The sequence below is a fragment of the Takifugu flavidus genome, chromosome 12, assembly GCF_003711565.1.
Source record: "Takifugu flavidus isolate HTHZ2018 chromosome 12, ASM371156v2, whole genome shotgun sequence".
NCBI lineage: Eukaryota > Metazoa > Chordata > Actinopteri > Tetraodontiformes > Tetraodontidae > Takifugu > Takifugu flavidus.
This window is the reverse complement of record NC_079531.1, coordinates 6,884,518-6,908,120: the sequence shown is the minus strand read 5'-3', so window position 1 is coordinate 6,908,120 and position 23,603 is coordinate 6,884,518. Positions and strand designations below refer to the sequence as shown.

The following is a 23,603-nucleotide window of genomic DNA, read 5'->3' as shown; positions in this document are numbered from 1 at the left end:
TGATCTGCTTTGGCTCTCAGCCTCTAGCTTTGCCTTTATAATTCCCAAATACAGCCAAATCCAAAGGTTATTTAAGAAGACTTTGTGCATCTGTACTTTGATTAAACGATCACATTTGGAGCAGGAATGGTGCTGTATTTGGGTTGCATTACTACCCATAAACGCTCTCCATTACAAGCTTTTCTGGCTTGTTGGCTCTCTGACCTGACATTTGTGTGTGTGTGTGTGTGTGTGGCGCGATTGAGCTCGCACATGAGTCCTGGTCACTATAGCTTAAGACTGGATAAAAGCTGGTGAGGTAGTGTACTATTATATTGCTTAAATGCGTACTGGATCCTTTTAACTGTTAGGAAAATAATAAAAGCTGAGAGTGAAAAGCTCTCCCACCCACATGTGATTCTTTTTGCTGCATTGCCTGTGGCACAATGTTGACCTAATATCAACTGTGTCTGTTTTGTTAAACACATTCAAATCAGTAGTACTCAAGCCTATGGGACATAACGCAGTTTCTCATACTGTGACACACAAATACAAAAGCTCCATGGGTTGTTAGGTTCACTATCAAAAGATTGCTTTGAAATCACAAGGTCTTAATGCACGCAGCAATTCACGTTCACTCCAACCACATTGCATTGAACGTGGACCGAGTATTATCTCAGCAAGTCGTGTCTGGAAACACCCAGGCAGAAATCTCTTTATTACTTCTCTGCGGTAAACATGCTTAAGATTTTATTCAATCTTTTTTTTCAGAATTCATGTTTGAAAATCTTGAAATATGTGTGAGGTTTCATGGCCGTCTCGTATAGGGTAGACCCCCTGTGAATGGCTGTGTCATTTAAGGTCATGCATCAGGGCAGAGCAAATTCATTCATACCGTGGAACAAAGTTTGTTGTTCTGCCATCTTAGCCACCAGAGGATGGTGGTCCTTAGTGTTTGAGAGGAAGACAAGTGTAGCTTTTTGCCTAAGTGCCTGCTAGTCTCCATCTTTCAGAAATGGACATTTGGAGACACAAGGAACCATAAGAGAGAAGGATTTTTTGAAATTCAGAAACCAATTTAATGGAAGTGATTGAATCTTAGAGCAAGAACCCACCTTCTCATTCTCATACTGAGTGCACTTGGTCCTCCCCCCCCAACAGAACACAAAATTCAACACAACATAAAATTCTTCTTTCATGATTGGTACTGGTGTTTCCAAATCATCTGTTGAAGAAATTAAAGATTAAACATCATTTAGACACATCAAGCAATATCCTCTCTCCAGCCGTATTGGTAGTTTAATGAGTACTTGCTAAAGTATTTCTCCCAATTCCATGATGGGACTGTATTCCTGCTTTTTGACCTCTAGCATGAGTGAACTGATCCATGGGTCCTAACCAGACCATTAGTCAGACACAATCACACAGCTTCATAGCAGATTAGTCTGCTGTATTAAGATTTAGAACTCTATTAATGTAATCCCTCTGTTTTAGTGTGCCTGGGTTTAGGGGCTTACATGTGCACGCCCACACACAAACACATGCACTTAATACATGTATGCACGCACACATACAAGCTGTTTGGGTTATGGAGTTCACAATCAATGGATTAAGGTGACATTTAGACAGTAGCTTAATGGTCATGTTGTGTATGTGCATACACACGTACATCACACCTGTTTACGTGTGTTGATGAAGCATTTATTTTTGTCTTATTTCTCTTATCTTCGACCATTGGTGATGATTATTATCTTCCTTAGGGCTGACGAGATTGAGATGGTAATGACGGATCTGGAGAGAGCCAATCAGGTAAGGCGCTTTTAATCCGATGGCACATTCTTACTCAAAGTTATCCGAAATTGGCCGTCACAGCAACAGAGAGAGACAAAAATGTATTATTTATTTGTTTATTTTAATTTGAAATGGCTTTGGTGGGTGTAAGCTGTAGGTAGGCAACAATAGTAATGAATAGGTAAAAAATAAAATATTGGAAAAAGCACTCACAAATTGAAGGAATTATTAATTTATTTGTCATAAAAGCACATTTGATTCAGTAGATCTGAGTTGACCATCTTTTTTTAGAGGTGATGCTGGATGTAGTGCTAAAGTGGGCGGATGATGCAACACCTTTTGTGTATCAGTAGTATTGTTGTGGGCGGGAGATTTATTAAAATGCATATTTTTGAATGAAATAACCTTAGTAACATAATGTCACAAGCTGAATATAAAAGATTATTGCCAAGTAAAAGTTGTTGCATATTTGTTGGATCAGTTGCAGCCCTAACCATCAGACTGACCTAGGTAGATAATAGCTACCGATGCATCAAAAATGTGGCAGTTATTGCACTGTATTTGTATTAATAAAGACATTTTATGCTTTACTCTTGGATTAGGTGATCCTAATGGAGAGCGTTGAAAAATAGGATACATCATCTCCAGAATCGCCCCTGAAATCTGTGCAGAATCTACCAAAAGTTGCATTAACGCACCTTGACTTGCCGCTGCAGAGGCTGCTGTTTGTTTTACATGTTAATTATACACCTACAAATCCAGCTGAAATCAGCCCTCCAGCCTCCCCTCTGCCCTTGTGATACAAATATTCCTGTGGTATCTGTTAATGTCATTGTTGTTAACTTTCATTACTAGCCCAGGAGTATGATCTGTGGCTAAAGGGGAAGCATAGGCATGTAATGTTAATATTAGCCCGAAGCCGAGCACTTAGACTATAATGCCACAAATAAACACACATGTGCATGCACTCTATTCACACTTCTGATGTGAGCTTTATAGATGATGACAGCATGGCTTCCAGCTCAGTCACAGACTTTTAATACGCATTTATAAGGAGAAAATGGAAAACAGAATTTTACTTTTGCAGCTAACGGTTCAACTCCCACCCAGTCAATAACAGCCTTCAGTATGTTTGCAATTAGGGGTGGTGTAGAACAGGCTCCCTGTTACTTCTAATGATGCAAGTTTGGAGCCAGTTGTATGTGGCTCCTAACCAGAGCATGGCAGCTTATCCATAAATCTTATACTCAGTATAATCGTAGTTCTCTGGAATCATTCAAGACTTTCAGTTAAGGGAAATCTGGCTCTTGCCATCATTTAATACCCCCCCCCCCTTAACATCCACCCTAATATATTGGATATACATTGTGCAGGAAGGAAGTGGCCATTCTGTCTTTCCTGACATGCAGTTAGCTTGTCAAAGAGGACGGTAAATGGGTCTTTGTACATTTTAAAAGCGCTGACACTCTTAACTCACGAACAGAAAGAACTTTTGCTTTCCTGTTCTAAGTATTTCTGTAGTGAACAGTGACCAATGTGTGAATTTTAAAATCCAAACCAGTACAACCTTGAACATTTTGTCTCTTTTCAGAGAGCAGAATCAGCGCAGAGAGAGGCGGAGTCACTGAGAGAGCGGCTGTCCTCGAGTAACCAGTCGCAGCCACTCGGCAGCCCAACCAAGGCTGACCCTGATACGGTATCAAATTTCTCCCTCATTCACTTGACGACTGACAGAGGTATTGATAGGCTAAATAGTTGTCTGACTTCTTATTCTGGAGGCAGTCAGGCGATTCACGTTTCAGTTTATGAAGGTGAGACTGGATTTAATGGATTGATATGCAGCTGCTGTATTGATTAACCAAGGCCTGCTAAACAGACTGTTGAAATGACTTTTTCTGAACTTTGGTTAGTTTAGACCTTTCCAAAATTAAATCAATAATGGAAATGGAAGGTAATGTGTTGTTTTTATCAGCCACAGTGCTGTTTTCAGCAGTCATTTTCTTAGTGTTACAAACCTCTTCACTACGTGTTGGACCAGGTTTCTCCTGGTCGTCCCATCAGGTTTAGGCAGATCTCAGTCGTCAGTTAGGCTGTGTACCTTTTCACAGTATTTTCCCTGTTTTATATTGTTTCTGTGTTCACAGTTCTGCCTTATATTGTTTTTGTAACCTTTTCCTGACTGATGTTTCAACACTGAGATCAGTCATTTGCTATTCAAGTTGAATATTATCAAGATGATGTTAGAAAAATCCCCTATGAACAACAATACCTAATTTGGAGTGAATCTTTTTATTTGATATCGTGTTTACACAAAGTAGCATGCAGTGTTTTGGACTTTAAAGGTGGTTGGTTGGTTGATTCTGAGCCCTGCCAAGGATTTTACACGAATAGTTATTTATATTTTTCCCGAAGATGATTTTTTATTTTCTAAAATCAATTTCTCACCACCTTCTCTTCGTCCTAAGGGTTCTGAGACAACGTGCCTTAGTTTTATAATTGCAAAATCATTTACAGGGGTCGATTCACGGTATTTTCCAAGCAGGACAGGCTTGCATTTTCTTGTATACATTTTTGTTGAGATTTAGATTAATCTGGAATTTAATTTTGGTTTCTAGGAACAACTGGTAGGGGAGACTTCTCCGTCCAATTTAGAGGCGGAGCTCAGGGCCAAAGAAAGAGAGACTGCCCAGCTGGTGGAGGATGTCCAGAGACTGCAGGCCAGCCTGTCCAAACTCCGTGAGACTACCAGCTCCCAGATCACACAGTTAGAGGAGCAGCTCAGCACCAAAACAGCCACTCTCAAGGTAGTGATACACACAGAGGTACCATTATTATATCAGTATATACACATACCTTTGTGGCCTGTTACCTACAGAGTAAGAATATCTGAAAATAAATGTGCAAAGATTTGGGTTTTGTCTTGATATACAGTCATTATTTATATCAACTACACAGGAACTGGAGGAGAAACTGCAGAAGCAGGCTGACTATGAGGAGTTGAAGAAGGAATTGAGGTACGAAAGGTCTTAGATGTGTGTGTTGAACCTTGCATTTGATCTCTTTAATACCCGTGTCCTCGTTTAAGACGTGAGGACTATCTGAGTCGAGTGCCCATTTGCTGTGTGTTCACCTGTAGGTTAATGTGCTTCTATGGACGTAGAAATGATCCATCAAGGCAACAACCCCCCCCCCTTCCCTTTTTATACTTGTAGTTCCTTCCCAATGAGCTTGCTGACAGTGACATTGTGTAAATGTGACCTACAGCAACATCAGCCAGTAGAAAAATGTCATGACTGGGGTTCATTTTTGTTTGGTTTTGTTGTGATACCTCCATAAACTGTCATCGTGGTATAAAGAATTAAGTCCTGGTACTTAATGCAACATGTTTAGCCAATTATACATATACCACTTATATAGTCCTGGTAGTCCTTTTTGTAGTTTTTAGACCAGAAATTGGAGTTCATTTTTCACCAAAAAAATAAGTTTAGGTACAATTTTTTTTAGTAATGCAAAGTGAGTCCTAGTGACAAGAAACGGTGACCTGGATTGTTCTTCCATGGTATTGAAGTTTTAATCTTGTGTTTCTTACTCTAGTATACTCAAATCTATGGAATTTGGAGCATCTGACTCTGTGCAGGTAAAATAGTATCACACTTGCATATCCAAATATTATGATAACAGTAGTTGTAAGGATACAGTTTCAGTTAATATATTTATTATTTAAAAATGTCTTATTTTTACTTGGTTCTCTTGGTCAGGACTCCTCCAAACCGTTGGAGGTGCTGTTGTTGGAGAGAAATCGTAGTCTTCAGTCTGAAAGTGCGGCTCTACGCATCGCTAACAATGAGCTCAGTGGTAAGTTTGGCCCAATTTTTAAACTTTTAAAATTAAATTAAACTATTTTTACAAACCCTTCACCACAAAAAGTAGAATAAATTATGCTAGTAAGAAGCGCACGGTTTAAGGTACGCAATCTTTTTCTCTGAGAATACTTATTTATTAGTCCTTAATTATTTCTGTTTTTCCACATTTGATGCAGAAATATTTCTGCTCTTGTTATAAAGAAAATCTGCAACTGGTGTCTTTAAATATTGTGACAAGAGGTCAGATTTAACAGAAATAAACTTGCACCACACAAATGAGGACACGTACTATCTTCCTACATCAGGACTTGCCCTCTACAACAGTGTTTGTGGTTTTGAAATGTCATGGCTTTAGGCTTGAATAGTTGAATAGCTTTGAATTGATTAACATTCGCAGTAAGGGGAGCTTACTGTCTTACTCGATCATGTTAAGTTTCAATGGTTGTGCATTAGAATAATGTGACTTCCAGCATTCATAATCAAGAAGGATTTATAGTTACACGTCTGAAAATGTTGCTTATTTCGCTCTGTGTTTAGGTTGTGAAAAATTATCATCTTACCTATAAAGGCAAAAGTAAATATGTCGGCCGAGCTATGCAGTCTTGCTTTTGTTGTTTGTGCATCTCTTTCCTGTTCAGTCATGAAAAAAACTTTCTCCAAAGATTTCATTTGCTCCATTATTTTTATGGATGAACTGTAAAAGACTTTGACACTCCCTCTGCACAGAATGGATTTTACCAGTGTTTAAAATTGCATTGATGTAGCCTGGAAAAGGACGTGCATGGCGTATCGGCTATCTAAGGACATCTTTTTACCCTGTCCTGTTATTTCCACTTTGCCTGCAAGAGATACAGGGAGAACACGACTGAGCCCGGGCCAAGCTAATCTGCCTAAGTGGCACAGTGTAAATTGTTTTGTTTGTCCTTTTTTCTTCCAGGCTGTGGCTTACAAGAAAGGTTGAAATCACAAATGCATGGGCACTTTGTCTGGGGGCTTGGCAAAAAAGGAAAATAAAGTTCACTAATTTGAACAAAAATAAACCCCTTGAAATAACTCCACTTTTTGTTAATAATTTTCTCTCTCTTTTTGGACCCCCTTTTTTGTTGACTCCCCCATAATGCATGGTGTGTTTGACCTTTCTTGTAGGGTCAGCCGGGCGAAAAGGGACAGAAGAGTCCACACCGAAGGAGGAGACCATGCCCAGCGATCCCTCTTCTTCTACCCCTCCTTCCCCACCTTCTCTTCCATCGTCCTCACAACTTTCCCTCTCTCGCACTCACACGGAAACCCTCAACACTGCCACCAGCAGCAGCAGCAGCAGTGAAACACACCCTTTTGCTCCTACCGGCATTGGACAGGACTTCTACTCCCCTGTGTTCCCTCTGGTGGGCAGTAAGCTGGCTTTGAATCCTCTGATTCAACGACAGCTCCTCCAGACCTTCTACTCCAAAGCTTTGCATGAATCATCTGGAATCCCCAGTGGGGCTTTACTGTTCACTCCCTTCACCCCGACCCTCAGCTCCATTCCTACCTCCAACCCTGGTTCTGGATCTGCTGCAGTCCCATTAGCTGCCAGCAGCCCACAGCCACCTCCAGCCAGCCCAGACATGGCTCCTGTAAATGGAAGCAGCACAGCTGGCAGCGCCCCATCCCCGTCACCCAGCCACTCTGATGCCACCACAGGAAGTATTTTGGATGGGGAGGACATGGACACGGCAGAGATTGCCCGTCAGGTTAAAGAGCAGCTGATCAAACACAATATCGGTCAGCGCGTATTTGGCCACTATGTGCTGGGACTGTCCCAAGGTTCAGTCAGCGAGATCCTGGCCCGACCAAAGCCGTGGAACAAGCTCACCATTCGGGGGAAGGAGCCCTTCCATAAGATGAGGCAGTTCCTCGCTGATGAGCAAAACATCCTTGCACTGCGCAGCATCCAGGGACGACAGCGAGGTGAGTTTTTGTGTCTTTCGAATTTCAGCACTTGCGTGTTGTTTTGTGTTTAGGCGTCTTGTGTGTATGTGTGTATGTATATTGTGTAGCCCTGCACAGTGGTATTGATTAGGTTGTCGATATGGACTTTCCCCCCCCTCTCTCTCTCGCTTTTCAAACTCTTGTCATGTGCCACACCTGTGTGTTTTGAATGAGTTCCCAGTCACGCACTGATCCCAAGAGCCTCTTCCTGCTATTGCAGTCAATAAGGAAACCTTTCACACATCAATATTATAGAACGGCAGGAACTAGGAGGAAAGCAGAGGTACTGTTAACTACGGCTAGTTTCGATTGGTTTGGACTTGCTTTTGTTAATGCATCAGGAAATCTCTGATTGAAGGTGGTTTTAGTGGTAAAAAACAGAACAAGTCTTGCCTCCTAGTTCTAGATATTGTGAAGTTTTGAACAAAAACAAGGCTCATTTTATGCCGCGTTTCATACTATCAAACGTCAAATCCATCCTCAATGTGCTTTTGAGCTTGAGGTGCAGTTCTTTCATAGACAAAGCTTGGATATGTACCATGGCCACAGATAGGGAAATTCAAGATGTTCATTGGATTGGTGTCTACAGCTCTTGGAGCTCATATAGTCTAGCAGTAAAAGAAGGAAAACACACAGTTTTGTAACATAGTGTGTGGTATATTGTTTTTAACAGAGGGCTCTGGCCAGCCCCAGCTTAGCCGAGTGTTTCAGGATGTTCCGAAGCGGAGAACCATCTCCAATACAGCTTCACACACAGGTCTGTCCCCTTCACACACAGAGATTGTAGCACGTTTCTGTCTGTGTGGCATGTTTGTGGTGGCGTGAACGTTTTCTATTGCGTGCGTGTGAGAGATTTTGTTTATTAATTTATGGGCAGGCCCACTTCTATACTCTGTCTCGAAGATAATCACACAGTTGAAGTTACTTGCGTCAAAGGAAAAGCCAGTATGTGAATTTAGGGATTTTTTCGGTTGTTGTTATTCTGAGGGGAGCATTTATTGTATGATCTCAGTGGCACGCGTGCATGTGTGTGCTTCCAGAGGGGCTAAAGAATCATGACAGTCCCTCCAGTGTAGTTGCCTTGTAGCTCAGTGGTGGGAATGTTGTCCTTTGTGCTGTGCCATGGTGAAATTTGGTGTCCTCATAAGCTCTATTGTTGGTTTTCTCTGCTTTTTTACTGTGATTTTTTTTCTTAATCTTTTTCCATTTCATCTTTTTTTTTCTCCCCCATCTAGGTAATATCACTGCCCGTGTTCGCACTCCAGAAGCAGGTTCAGATGAGGCCATCAAGTCGATTCTGGAGCAGGCCAAAAGAGAGCTGCAGGTGCAGAAAGCAGGTGAGAATCTTCTTTTTCTCTTAAATCTCCACAGGATACAAACATTAGAATAGTAGCTTGTGGCTTTGAATGTTGGTGTCAGTTGTAAAAGCCCTTTGTCTTCTCCCAACAGACTTGTCCCATGCTCAGCCTTCCTATGCAGGACTGAAAGGAGGTGGTGGAGGTGGTACAGGAGGAGGAGGAGGGGGGAGCGGATCAGATGAGGCTATTCGCTCCATTTTAGAGCAGGCTCGCAGAGAGATGGAGGCCCAGCAGGCTGCACTGGAGCCCATCCTCAAAGCCTCATCTTCCTGTTCCTCCTCTACAGCATCGCTATCTCAGAGGGACCTCATGAGCTCCCCGCTTACTGCCCCCCTACCTCCTTACAACCCTTTGGCACTGTCACTCAAGAAGACCCCCATCTCCCTCTTGTCATCCCCATCATCACCCTCAACCATCCTGGACTTTAGCTCTAGTGTGAAGAGGGAGGGCAGGAGTTCTACAGGGATTGACTTGTCACTCGATGGAGCTCTCAGGTTGGGTCGGAGCTCAGAAGGATCAGGCCGCTCTGGAAGTTCTGGAGGATTGGGTTATTGGAGAGAGCAGTGGTGGAGCAACATGCCTACAGACCATCGCAGGGTGTTGTCCACACAGACTGGAGAGGATAACCACCACCAAGAGGACTCTAAAGAGGTAAAGGGAGGCAAAAACGGGAGCGATTAGCATTTGTGTCAGTCAGTCTGTCTGTCTGTCTGTCTGTCTGTGTTAGACGCACGTCTAATCCAACCTCTGATCGTATTTTTCAGGGAATACTGAGTGACGGCCAGTCTAGACTCAAACCATGGAACAAGCTGAACCAGAAGAGCAGGGACCCATACCTCCGCATGCAGTCGTGGCTCAATGGAGACCAGGGACAAAACGCACACATCCAGCAAGCTCAAAACCAAGGTAAACAGGTCCCATGTACATACCAGTGCATATGTGTATGGATTCACACAACCCGGCTCCTTAGGCTAGCACATTACTCATAAAGCCTGATTAGACCTAGTGGCTAGTTGTTGCTGTCAGCCTGTCAGTCACCCCCCATCCTCCCTCCTTCTCCTCCTCCCACCATCCCCCCATCTTCAGTGCTGTGGCAGTGTCAGCCAGCAAGCTGCTGGTTTGTCATGTCATAGACAAGTTAGTGTTGCAGCGCCAGATGGCAGCTCTGTATGTGTGTGTGTGTGTGTCTCTTTCTCTCTGGGGGTGTAAACAGCAGCTAATGTACACTGACAGCTCCTCATGACTGCTCTCTTCCAGCCTGCTGAGCTGCACAGCAGTACTACAGAGACAGAGACGGGGAGATGAAGGAATAGGATGAGGAAGCCAAAAAGCTTCAAACTGAAAACTTAAGCACCTTTTGCTGTTTGTTCAACAGGAATTAAATTAACTGATCTAGTGTGACTGAAGTTTCTCCCAGACCCAGCTGGGGAAGGCGATGAAAGTCTTGTTCCTATGTTGTTGCATGTCTTCTAACTTGCGTGATCTCTCTCTCCCTGTCTGGTCTGTTCAAGCAGAGGGTACTCCCAAAACGTCTGCCAGCTGCAGCCCCGCTCCAGAGTCACCCCTCAGTTCTGCTGAGGAGTCCGTCAACGGCCTGGCAGGGGATGCGATGGCCTCGCAGTTGTCTGGTATGAAACCTTTGTCTGAGGACCCTTCAGCTGCCGAATCTGCGCTAAGCACTTCTCTGCCCGTACCTGGCCATTCGGGCCTCAGCATCCAGGAAATGGTTGCAATGTCCCCTGAGCTTGATACGTACGCCATCACCAAGAAGGTTAAGGAGGTGCTCACTGACAATAACCTCGGTAAGAGTTGGCTCCGTTCATCCCTTTCGTCTACGTTGATGAATCATCGTGCTTTTGGATTGGTTCATTGAAATGTCGCTTCCGCTCTCTGTTGCCTAACCAGGTCAGCGTCTGTTTGGCGAAACTATCCTAGGTCTGACTCAGGGTTCTGTCTCAGACCTGCTAGCTAGACCCAAACCGTGGCACAAGCTCAGTCTGAAGGGCAGGGAGCCCTTCGTCCGAATGCAGCTCTGGCTCCAGGATCCACACAGCGTGGAGAAACTGATGGACATGAAACGATTGGAAAAGAAAGGTTTGTATTAATAGGCTTAGATAATGGAAGAAAAACCAACTGTTTTCTCTATACTGCATCATGACATCTGAAAAATACACAGCATTTTTGTTCTGTGCTTTACTTACTCATACCTTTTAAAATAACTTTGCCAGAAACATGTAATAGCCTTTGAATTATTTGTGCACATCTGCACAATATCTTTTGTGCAGGACAGCAGCGCATGTTGTGCAGATCATAGTCATCTTGGTGTGATGTCAGTACCAATCAGCACTGCAGACATCACATACTGTATTAGATATGACAGCTAAGGGACTGCCAGGGGCCTGCTTACCCACAGTCATCGGCACTCCTCTTCATCATTGTCATCATTATAAAAATCATCAGTGTCCATACGCTTATATTTTTATCATTCAATAGTCCATAGCCGGTTCTGTCAGTTGATCTTTTCTTTTTTTTTTTTTTAATTCCCTTGTGTTAAGAATGTGTTCAAGAAATGATCAGGGCCAAGAAGCTTCATCTTCCTAGCTGCCTCACACCGACCTCTGACACCGACCTCTGACACACCAGGCTACCTATTAACGCAAACATTTATTCATCATTTTAACCTCCTTTTCAAATTACACACAATTGCAAAATAAAGGCCTTATACCAGCGTGTTTGAAGCTGCACTGTGTAAGGTTACCATGAATTCCACTTTGTTTGAGGTTATTGACCCCAAAATAAAAGAGCATCCAGAAAGCATTGGGGGGAACGTCCTGCCTGTCAGCACAGCCCGGGGAAAAGACATGGCCCGACCCTAATGTAACTGCATTTGACCTCTCACCCTTTTGATACAAGCCTGTAAGGCAGCACCAAACTTTCTGAGTGGTCTAACCTTGCTTTGAGGGTTTCTCTATTGTGGTGCTATCACAGCCACTATAAAAAGCATTCATCTTTCATTAGCTGTCAATGTTTGAGGCCCTTTAAATCCATTTGGATTTTATTTAATTTTTTTGCCATTGTTGGATTAACATTTTGAGGAATTGAGTGTGTCATATTATTTTCTGCAGTTTCGCGACATGCTTTTCAAAACTACTCAGTCTCCTTCAATTTTTTTGAGTCCACCAACAAATTATCTGAGTCATTTCACCTTTTTGCCTGTGAATTTGTGTCTTTCCTATGGATGCTTCAGATCATTCTATTTAACTCAATGATCTCCAAAGTTGCAGCTCAATGCTGTGTTCATTTTTAAACAACCCCCCATCCCGCGTCTCCACAGCGTGATGTTGCCAGCACCAGCATGGATCACAATCAGCAGGATGTGTTTGTGTTTGTAACCTGGAAGATTTGGTGCCCCTGAAACACAGCATCCAGCCTTGTTGCCAAAAAAGCTCCAGTTTGGTCTCATTAGATTATAAAGCCTCTTCTGGTTAACCATGTAGAATCCCAGGTGGGCCTGGGTCATTGTTAGTGTCTCTTGTTTTACAATATATTACAAATAATTAATTCAATGCAGACTCCTGAGCCAGTTCATAGCAACCAAAATATTATTCCCACACTTGATTATGTTGCGTCACCGCTGCAAATCTGTCAGTTCTGAAAGTGAACATCATGAAACGCTGCCATGAACTGTTCATTTTCACCTGCCAGTGCCCGAAGTACATGATGCTGCGTCTTTGCTATAAAATGGATGCAACTCTTCATTATTTTTTTTTGCATTCCTGTGAAAATAGCTCCACCTAGTGGAATATAAAGACGATGGCACATTATTACAATGGCTTTGAACATTTTCCTCATCATTTAACAACGTAGTCTTGAAAGATTCACTACTTGGAGTCTGCTGGGATCTTAAAGTCCATGACAGAATCTTTTCTGCAGTCCCACAAGATCCCTCATTTTGACCCAAGCAATAGATATCCTAATATATGAAATTTGTTTTTAGTATATTTTAACTAATCTGAATGTACAGTTTTCTAGTGACTAACATGAGTCTCTTCTAATCTTTTTGTGCTGTCATTTAGCTTACATGAAGAGGCGACTGAGTTCCTTAAGTGACGGGCATTCTGGGCATTCTGTGGATGGAGCACTCGTGGGGCCAGATTACATCCAGGGTTCCCAGAGCCCAGGACAACAGCAACTGAAGAAGCCCAGGGTGGTGCTGGGGCCTGAGGAGAAGGAAGCCCTGAAAAAGGCCTACCAGCAGAAACCCTACCCCTCCCCTAAAACCATTGAAGAGCTGGCCACCCAGCTCAACCTCAAGACCAGTACTGTCATCAACTGGTTCCATAATTACAGGTCAGCTCAGAAAAGAGTCTAAATATTCTGTCCTCTTTCTCTCAAACCTTCTATTACCATTGCTCTTAGCTGTTGTTTTGTAGCAAACCTGATTTGTAAGCCTTTCATGTGTCTTTACTAGGTCACGTATCAGACGAGAACTCTTCATAGAGGAGATTCAAGCAGCCGGAGGAGTAGGGCCTGGAAATGAGGGGGGCTCCCCTTCCCTCCATGGGTCCAAATCAGGAGAAGGGGACAGCTGTGATGGGACAGAGTCTGAGGGCACAGTGGAGACACGCCCGGGGCTTGGAATGGGCCTAGAGGATCACAGAGGAGCATGCAAAGACCAAGACATGGAGGCCGAGTCTGAGGCAGGGGGCTCCAATAACTCTCCTGCTGAATTAGACTTAGCCGGGCCAGGATCCAGCTGTGGTCTGGGGCTCTTCAGCCTCACAGAAGCGTCCTCTTGTAGTTCAGCTTCTAGTACTAATATCCCAGCCAGAAACCCCAGGGACAACAATCTGCGCAAGAAGAAAGCAGCCAATCTCAATAATATCATCCACAGGCTAGAGAAGGCTGCCAGCAAAGAGGATCCCTCGGAGTGGGAGTTCTAGCTCCCCCTGACCATCTTTCACCCCTCTTGTCTTATAACCTCACGACCTCTAACCTTGGACCCCTCCTGCTCTGTTCCAGTTGGAGAGTGGACACAGCCAAAGTCAAGCTCAGCAGCCATTTTATCACACAAAAGCTTTCCCGAAAAGAGGAAAGAAACAAAGAGTGGTTGGCAAAACCCGTAAAAAATAAGATTTAATGAACACCTAGAAGAACAAAAATAAGAGACGGCGTGTGTCTCTCGTTTTTTTTTGTTTTTTTTTTGTTTTTTAAACTGAGTTTTGTTTTTGTACTGACAAAAGCACTTAGCCGTCCTGCTGGCCTCTGGCCCTGCTGTACCTCCCCCTATCACCAGCCAGTGGTGCACCAGACTGGTTAGTCCTGAGCTGGGGTCTGACCCACAGCTGTGGTCCAAACCTGGACTAAATGAAACAGGCAAGGCCTGACACAGCAGCTGTCACAGTGATAGACACTGATAGTTGATAGATAGAGACAGGAACTCTCTTACAACAGCTCTCACTTTCGTAAAGGAGATTTTTTTCCTCTCTTCTTCTCACCTCCCAAGTGTCCACAAACCTCCCCTCACTCAGTGAGATGCCTCATTTTTCACACTGTAGAGTGACTGTTACAAACCCTTTGCCTTTTTCACTCACTGCGTGCGTGCGTGCGCGTGTTTGTGTGTTGTATGTAGGGATTGTGTCAGTGCGTGTGTCTGTTTATGTTTATACACACCAAAAAAAAAGAAGGTGTGCATGTGTGTGTGTTTTCTCTCAATGGCAGCATGTTTTCTTTTTTATGTCACTCCTACACTCTTAAGAGGGTAGTGGAAAGCCTGCCGGCTGAGCTGCCATGGTTACTGATGTAAGAAAGATGAACTTTGAACTGTTGTGTCCCATATCCGATCCTACTGACAGCCATGTGATGGCCAGAAGGATTTCTTAATTCCTCACAAACTCACGCACTCATCAGAAGAGGAAGAAAGGAAGGAACTCTCTTTTCGCCTCCTTAAACCTTTCTCCTAATGATGAGGGATGATCTCTTTTTTTAAATATTGCAATTTGGTTGCCAATAAGAGATTGCACAGTCTATTGACTCTAAAGAGTACAAAATAGGGAATTTTAGGAGACATTTTTTTAATTAGTACAAAAAAAAACCAAACAAAATAAAGTAACAAGCTACCGTTTTTTAACAAAAAGAAGAAAAAACAATTAGAATGGAATAATGTTGCGTTGTTGATATACAATACGATGAATTTAAGTAGTACTGTAGCTGTCTGACATGGTGATACTTTACGTGTCTTGTTGTTTTTAGGTTTTGCACGTCACAGCTTTACCCAGCACTGGACCTGTTGGGTATTTGTGTGTCTGTGTCTGCACCATGTACAAAAAAAAATTTCTCTTTTCACAAACACACACCTTTTTATAGGCCAAATCAGGAAGAGCGTATGCGTGCGGGTGTGCGTGTGAGCCCTGTGTGCATTTGTATTTGCCTGCATGATGTAAGTCGGGGTCGAGGTCAATTCACTTCAGTCGAAATGTGAGAAGTATCTTATCAATATGGGGAAGAATGACTGAATAAGAAAAAGGATTTTAGTGAATAAATTTCAATGTACAGTCGGGATCGATCTGTATTTTTGGCAGGTTGGCCTTTCAGTGAATTAACCCCAACCCTGGTGTGAGTAGTTACACTCTCCTCCAGTCTATCCTGTATCCAGGGATGTAAGTCTTTTGCATTGAATTCTACTGTAAACACTATAAATTATAAGGCATATCACCTCTTCCCTGTCCCACACAAGCCCTCAGTGCCTGTCAGCCTACTGCCTCCCCTTTGTGTGTGTGAGTGTGTGTGTGTGTGTGTGTGTGGGGTGTGAGAACACACACCTAGCGTGTGCACTTATGTGTGCATGACTGAGGAGCGTACATTGTTTCCAATGGGTTGGGTCATATTTCGTATTTACTTGCACACACTACTAGTGCACAACTGACACCCTTCTTTAAGCTGTTTGATGCATTACCATTACATTAATCTTTTCACAAAGTAGTGTAATACTATGATTTACTGTAGCTTGGTTTTATTGCTATTTTTGCATTTATAGTTTGGTTTTTATTCTGCTTATTTATAGGTGCTGTATTTTTCATTTAATGTCTTATCATTTGAGTTGTTTATTTTTTAAGGGATTATACTGTTCCTGAGGGCAAATAACATTTTTATTAGACGTATAGACTGCCGGCAGTATTGGTTAATATTTACAAAGATGTACTAGTTCTCATTTGTTTGTATATTCCTGAATCCTAAAGTTTAGTGTCATTTTATTAGCTTTGAAAAAATGTGTTTCCTACAGTTCATGCTCCCATAAGCATAAGGCTTTCACCACATTTACGCTCTTAAATTGCTAGCTAGCATGTCTAAAAACATATCAAGATCAACGGGGGGGAAAAGATTATGACGGCATATCCCGTTACCAGATTTCTATTCTCTGGTTTTTTTAACTCTTCCCATCTCCTGCAAGCCCAACACTAATGCGCAGCAGGGCACGCAGCCTCTTCAGATGGACATCAGCCAATCATTAATACCATTAAAATACACCCCCACATGTTCACGCTTTGTCTAATAGGCAAAGAGAAAACCTTGAGAACATGTGGTACCTGAAAGGTCGTCATATCTGCCAAATTGAGATTAGAGAATTCTACCAGCTCGTAGGTGTGCTAGGCCAGATTGAACAGGTAGCCAGCTCGTGATTATGCAGAATTTCTATTGCAGTCTGAAACAAAGCACTTATTGGGATCTTACCTTGGACAGGGTCTGTTAACACTACAGCAGAGTACGATCCCAGGATCCTGGGAAGTGTATGCCTTTTCTTTCTTTTAAAAAAAAAAACAAAAAACAAAACAAAATGGTTTCCAACCAAGCACAGGCTCCATATCCGAACACTAAAACGACAATAAAAACATATCTGCGCCCGAGGTTTCCTCACCGGAGAGACGGAGAGTAGCCCCCAAATTCAAACTAGCGGTGCATTTTTGGCATTAGGGTCGTCGTCCTGTACAGTTGTAGATATCAAGTTGGTTTCTGTCCCGATCCTCTTCAGTTTCTCCTTCGGTCCGTCCCCCTCCCCTCCTCTAAATGTATGTCCACTTACATTCTCAGTCTCTTAGTAGACAGATAACCTTGTTGCACTGCATTAAGCTGCGTTGGCTCAAATTGGATTTTGTAAAGTATCTAATAATTGTAAAGGTGTCCAACCATTGGCTCTTCCTGTCGACGACCGATGTGAAACATCCGTCGGGGCTCGTTGCCTTCTGAGCGGGCCGCTCGGGCCGGGCAACCGCTGTGGTTTATGGTGATGAAAAGCTACTGTAAAGAAGAAGCACTTAACCCGTTCACCATTTTTCTAGCTCCATGTGTCCGACTTCCACCCGCGTGAGATCATCAGATTTGTGCCTTCAACTGCCAAGCAGGGCACCAAACTTGTGATGTCATCAGACGACTTCATCTTCTCATCTGTCCTGCGTCTCCATCCCAGTTTATTTCGTATCGGTACTCTAAAGTCGGCCCGATCCCAGCCCTCGGGAGGGTCGCGTGTGATAGCGTTAAGAGAAGTTTTCTCCTGACTGACACCCCCCCCCCCCCCATCTCCCGGGACACATTTCAGTCCAGCTCTCATTTCCGACAGTCGTTCTCCCACAATCCTTTTCTTACGTTGTACATAATCTAAGTAGTTACAGGCCAGAGGATTGAATGAAGGAGGAAGCATGCAGAACAGCGTACACTGTAATAACACTGAATTTCTTCATAGGGCATTTTGTATTTTTTCTGTTTGTGTCAGGTTTGCTGTGACCTTAATAATGGCACTACAGGTATTCCTAACGACGTGTGCCAATCCTAGCGGTTATTTGGAAGAGACGTGTAAATACAGTCGCTCAAGTAGCTGTTGGTTCACTATTGTCACGGTTTGCTTTTGTTCGAAGGCAGAAGGAGAGAAGGGACGATTCAGGACTTTTCCATGATCCACAGATATTTTTCTACAAATTTTAATCAGATGATTCTATACACTGTTGAATAACATTGTAAAGGTGTAACAGATGCTGTATATCCTATCATGTTTTCTGAAGTTGTAAAGCTTTACTGTATGATCTGTTGAAGTAGTGGTTATTCATTGACATGTTAGTTGTAATGGAAGCCTGAACAGCAGCACTGGTCACCATTATTCAGGAAGAGGGAAAAAAAACCATGAAAGAAAGAAAAAAAAATGAAAACCCAACCTCAGATGTTTTTTGTAATATTTTAGAATATATGGTATGAAGTGGGCTTTTGTAAGGAAACACTTTCTGAATCAGCGGTGCTGTGTAAAGAGCACACTCAGTAATACATACACACGTAATGCAGCACAACACACTCATCCTCTCAACTCCTCCCCCACTCCTGTGCTTATCTGTGTGTTGCGCTTCTTTCTTTCTTTCTTTTTCTTTTTTTTTTTAAGTGTCCTAGGCGCTCGCGTCGGCTCCGGCTCCTCTCCAGTCGCGCCGCATTTCCTCTCGGCTGCTTCGACGCACAGCTTTAGCACTCGGACGCAAAACGTTTCAGCAAACGCTCGCAGCACTTGAGCGAGGAGCCGAGCAGCTTTTCGCCTCTGTTAAAAAAAGTTACTGACAGTTTTCTTTCCCCTAAATGTCGCCATCGTTCGCCGTCGCTGGAGTTCATCCGTAGTTTAAATCGCAGTGTAGTCTGACAACCAAATGACCCGGGGACAGCTTCACCCCCCCCACCCCCCCTTATGGAAAGCTTTAAGATGCTTGTCGAGGCTTTAGGGAGTCAAGAGTGTTTTTAAAAGATGACCTGTCCCTCCTGTCGCCAACAACATGGAAGTGATACTTCTCCTAACTTATCCCACTGCTGTTTTCATGTTTGACTTTTATTTGAGATTTCCGAGCGTCTGCGTGCGTGTACGTGTGTGTTGTAGTACAAACGGCTGCATGACTGTAAAGGGATGGTTAAGATGTTTTTTCGAAAGTGGTTTCCTAGCACTTCTGTCACTCCTGAGATGCTTTCTTTTCTCCTTAAGGGGTCTTCCCCCTCAGTCCCTTTGTTTTTCCTTATGTATCATCGTTTCTTTATCTATTTACTAAACGTATCATGTTGTTCGTTCTCAGCACTGTAAAACAGTCCCTTCTACAACATTGAAAAGCAATATCACTGTATGAAACGTTCACAATGTATTTGTTATGATTGACATTTGATTCATCATCATTATTATTCACATGCACCCTAGGTGTGATAATTGAAGTAAATCTCTTTTATACAAATACTAAAAGTGTGCTGTTGTAGTTTGTTCTTTATGGAAATGGTGTAATAAGTATTCTCAGAGAAAAACAGGGAAATATGAGGCAGTGTGAAGGGTCACTGGGGTTTCATGAGCACACAGCTACCGCAGGTGAGTCCATTTTCCACCAAGATGGCAACAAAAGTGAGAATAAATCCGCCCTCATCACTTTTTTCTTCCACCCCGCTCTGCTCAGGTCGTTACGGCGAGCTGCAGTCGGAGTTCGCCTCCGCCGTCCAGACCAGCGTGGAGCAGAAGGCGCTCATCCTGAAGCTGGAGCACGACCTGGGCACCATCCAGGCCATGTCCTCCCTGCCGCGCCCCGATGCAGAAGGGTCAGAGGTCGGCACCATGGACATCCCGGAGCCCATCAAGGAGGCCACCGCCATGTTTGCAGGTGTGACGGCGAGAAATCGGACCAGAGAACGCCACAACACAATATTTAGTGTGGCGTTTGTGTGGTTTCTTAAAGCGGCTGTGCGCGTGTGTTCTTGGCAGGTCACAGCACCGAGCTCCCGCAGGGCCAGATGGACTCGCTGCTCTCAATCATCTCCAGCCAACGGGAGAGATTCCGCTCTCGCAACCAGGAGCTGGAAGTGGTGAGTGGCCCCCTGGGTCTGGTTCCTCCGCCTGGTCTCTGCGGTGACGTGAACCCTCGGCTGTTTGTTTGCTCCGTCTCCACCTGCAGGAGAATCGCTCCATGCAGCAGACGATGCAGGCCCTGCAGAATGAGCTGGACAGCCTGCGGGCGGACAACATCAAGCTGTACGAGAAGATCAAGTTCCTGCAGAGCTACCCCGGCCGAGTACGTCGGTTGTTGAGTTCCACTCATTATCGCAGACGCTGATTCAAACAAGGGCTTCTGTGTGCCGTAGGCTGGAGGCAGTGACGACACGGTGATGCGCTACTCTTCCCAGTATGAGGAGAGATTGGACCCATTTACCTCCTTCAGCAGGAAGGTAAAGAACACATCAACCCAGTCCCGCGTGGATGGTAATCCAGCCGGGTTTTCTTTCCTACCAGGTAGAAAACTGCTTTCAAAGAAAAGAGGGATCCCAGGTGAAGGGTAGGGCAGAAAACCCGGCTGGATCACAGAACTTGTAGGACTGGGTTGCTGACCAGTTTGTTATATACTGTAATGGTATAAATTTAGGATTTTAAGGGTCTTCTAAGTCACATCTTTATCCTATAGATACAAAGTGGCGCAGGTGTGTGTTGACAAAATGAAAGCTAATCGATTTTCCTGTAAACATGTGAAATTCCCCCCTAAAAACAGCCGGTGGGAGTGATGTAGGCTTGAATTCTCCTCGCTGTATATTTTGACTGCAGGGTGACTCAAAAGGTTGCGGTTCCTATTGATGTCACGCTGCAGTGACTCATTTTGGAGCAACTTGGGCTGACGTCATTCTGGGAAATGTTGACTTTAATTAGGCTTGGCAGCCCTAAACTGTTGCATGTCATTACTCAAAATAACCTAAATACTTCAACAAGAGTGCAGTGTTTTTGCCGCTGAAGGCCGATGTGTTTTCGCAGGAGCGCCAGCGCCGTTACCTGAGCCTCAGCCCCTGGGATAAAGCAACTCTCAGCCTTGTGCGTCTCAAACTCACATTCCTCTGTCTGCTCCACCCGCACCGCCGTCGTGCCTCATCTTCCTGTTTATGTCTCTCAGGGTCGTGTGATTCTCTCCAACAAGATGGCGAGGACTGTTGCGTTCTTCTACACCCTGTTCCTGCACTGCTTGGTGTTCCTGGTACGTGGGCAGGAGTCTGCTGCTGTATCGTCTCTAGTCCACAATCTCACCTGTGGTCTGGTTTCAGGTGTTATACAAGACTGCGTGGAGCGAGAGCATCGGCAGAGACTGCACCGCTTTCTGTGCTAAAAAGTGAGACCCTCTATCCTCGGGCTCTGTTCGGCTCTTTCTGCAGACTCGGCAAGTTTCCCATTCTCCGTGGTTTCTGTTCCCACCAGGTACGCCGACCACCTCCACCAGTTCCACGAGAACGACCCGAACCTCTAAGCCAGTCAGCCCACCCTGGTGAGCAGAGGCTGGTCTGGATGCTTGCATGTCCTGCAGAAGAGATTTAGAAGAGTTGACGCCTATGCTCCATGTCCTTGCAGTAACATTTATCCCCGCTAGGTGGCGGTTTATTGCTATAAATCATTGCCAGATTGATTCAAATGTTTCCGTCTCTGAAATATAATAATTTAGATTCCAATCAGAGCTAAATAACACAATCTACTCTTAAATTACCCAATTTAGCTTTTATGATTCTGTAGCACACCAAAGGGACCATAATAGTTATTTTAAGGTTAAGTTTTTTGGGGGAGGGTTATGCTGGGAGTTATTAAGATTAACATGAAGATTAAATCGACATAACAGAATAATAGAGTTAGCATGATAATTATGACTGACTGGGAGGTTAACTGTATTTAATTGGGTAAAAGAGCTACTATGATGGTGGGGGTAGTTGATTAACAGGTTCACTCCTGTTTTCATATTTTGATGTTTGATCTAAGCTAACTATGTGTGAGAGTTCACGTGTTCCTCAGCCGATAGATGACAGCAGTTAGCCCGCTAATAGTTGAGGTAGATTGTTAAGAAATCCAGATTTTCCTGTTTTCCTTTTCTGCTTTGTTCCAAATAAAGTCTATGCATCCATTTCTTTTTGTTGCGTCATTCCCAGGAAATCTTTCGGATGTTTGACATTCTGAAGTCATTTGCCGGTCAGACGGGTGTCTGCCGTCTTTACAAATCCAACTTTGGATGTTTACGTCTTCTGTGATGCTTTTAGGCTGCATTTTCTTTGGATATAAGATGTCTAAGAGTTAAATCTGTGGCTCCCATGGCGAGCACTTAGTGAGGAAGGCCCTGTTAAACAGCTGAACCAACAGGGAGGTGGGGGCTCTCTAATGTCTGGGATGCGGGAGGAATAATTGGGCTGATCAGTGATTAGCCCTCGACAGCCTCACTGATGGCCGCCTGACTGAATAATGGTGCATTATTCATGAAAGGTCTCTTAAAAAGCACCCAGCAAGCAGCCATTAATGACTAACGAGACTGGCAGAAGCAGTCAGACGTCGGCTTTCTCATCTTTTTTTTCCTAATGCCCCATCTTAAACCTCCCCCTTTGCTTATCAGCCGTAGCAGACTGACCTCGGCTCACCTTTAACCCTGTCACACACGTCTCGGCTCTGCTTCTCATCGAAGGCCTATTAATATTTACAACCTTCAGCTGCAGGATAACAAAAATCTCAAGTTGCCTTTAATGCCCCTGAGGTAATATTTTTGTTTGTTTTTGGCGTTTTACAGGTGTGATTTTTACATGGACTCTGATGTCGGCACACTGATGGGTCAGCAGTTTAGAATCTGCTCAGTCTGTTTATTTTAAGGCTGTTTGAGGGAGAAAATGTCACCCTGCAGCGACTGAAATAAGCTGCTCCGCGGGGGGTTTAAAGAGCAGAGATTGGATTGTCTTCACCGTCTTCCAGCCGCTGGATATCACACTTCCACCAAGCTGCCAGCAGAGGGCAGTGAAGTCCCAATTTACCCGCCCGGCCTTGCTTTCTAAATCTTTTCTTCCTTTTCTTTAACAGTCTTGAGGTAGCTGTCTAATAGTGCCCCCTGTCGTCTTTCTTATTTATTCAACCACATTAATGTATAGGCAATTAATTATCCAGTGGGTATAGTGGAGTGCACCTTCCTCTAAGATCTCCAACAGTCGCGTCTCCGTCATTCACTTATTCATTCATCTATTCAATCATTCACTGAGTTGACTCACAAGGTGTCTATTTTTTAGACTGTAGAGTGCGGAGGATGGTTGCATGGACACTAAGTGTGTCTGTGTGTCATTAATTTTTATTATGCGTAAATCATTCAGAGACACATTTTGTTCTCCTAATGCCCTTTTGGAAATCTCTCCATTCCTCCTCCTCTATCCCATTCCTGTGTGAGTGTAGTCAGTTTACCCCCACTACCCTCTGCTGTTGCTATGGAAACAGGCCTCTGTCAGGTGGCTCCTCAAGCCCTCTGATTTACTCTGACATCGTCTGGCTGATTCACTCGACCACGTGATCCAGGATCAGCAAGTCTGGGTGCTAGAGGCAGATCAGGCCCCTCACTCTCCTATGCCCCCTTCTCTCTCTCTCTTACACACACACACACACAAAAACCCTATAAGGATCCTCTTGCCTTCTCTCACTTCATCTGGGGGAAGCAAAGGAGACAATAGGTCATTTCAGATCGTGTCATACAGCAACCTGTGGAGTTGTTTTGCACCACTGAGGGCATTTTAGTGTTCCCGTCATGTTATTGGAATATTGTAGTGCCTTGATAATCTAAATGTGTTATAAGATTCCAGGTATATAAAATACAGTATGGAT

General features: G+C 43.8%; 1 protein-coding gene across 7 annotated transcripts in view; it reads left to right on the top strand.

The window, feature by feature from the left end:
* Window positions 1-21,882, top strand: part of cux1b (cut-like homeobox 1b) — a 52,877-nt gene extending 30,995 nt beyond the window's left edge. For 3 of the 7 annotated variants that reach the window (XM_057048609.1, XM_057048615.1, XM_057048613.1), the window contains exons 9-23: window positions 1,740-1,788; window positions 3,362-3,466; window positions 4,386-4,574; window positions 4,726-4,784; window positions 5,365-5,407; window positions 5,529-5,625; window positions 6,780-7,583; window positions 8,278-8,361; window positions 8,840-8,941; window positions 9,054-9,613; window positions 9,727-9,868; window positions 10,474-10,764; window positions 10,868-11,056; window positions 13,039-13,312; window positions 13,434-19,214. In XM_057048609.1, the coding sequence (XP_056904589.1) occupies window positions 1,740-1,788; window positions 3,362-3,466; window positions 4,386-4,574; window positions 4,726-4,784; window positions 5,365-5,407; window positions 5,529-5,625; window positions 6,780-7,583; window positions 8,278-8,361; window positions 8,840-8,941; window positions 9,054-9,613; window positions 9,727-9,868; window positions 10,474-10,764; window positions 10,868-11,056; window positions 13,039-13,312; window positions 13,434-13,905 (3,460 nt within the window). In that variant the 3' untranslated portion in view covers window positions 13,906-19,214. Of the gene's footprint in view, window positions 1-1,739; window positions 1,789-3,361; window positions 3,467-4,385; window positions 4,575-4,725; window positions 4,785-5,364; window positions 5,408-5,528; window positions 5,626-6,779; window positions 7,584-8,277; window positions 8,362-8,838; window positions 8,942-9,053; window positions 9,614-9,726; window positions 9,869-10,473; window positions 10,765-10,867; window positions 11,057-13,038; window positions 13,313-13,433; window positions 19,215-19,419; window positions 19,621-19,721; window positions 19,823-19,911; window positions 20,029-20,098; window positions 20,183-20,756; window positions 20,814-20,892; window positions 20,974-21,040; window positions 21,106-21,191 lie in introns of those variants that run through there. The other 4 variants (XM_057048612.1, XM_057048610.1, XM_057048616.1 and 1 more) reach the window with 4 other exon arrangements.
* Window positions 21,883-23,603: the final 1,721 nt, after the last annotated feature.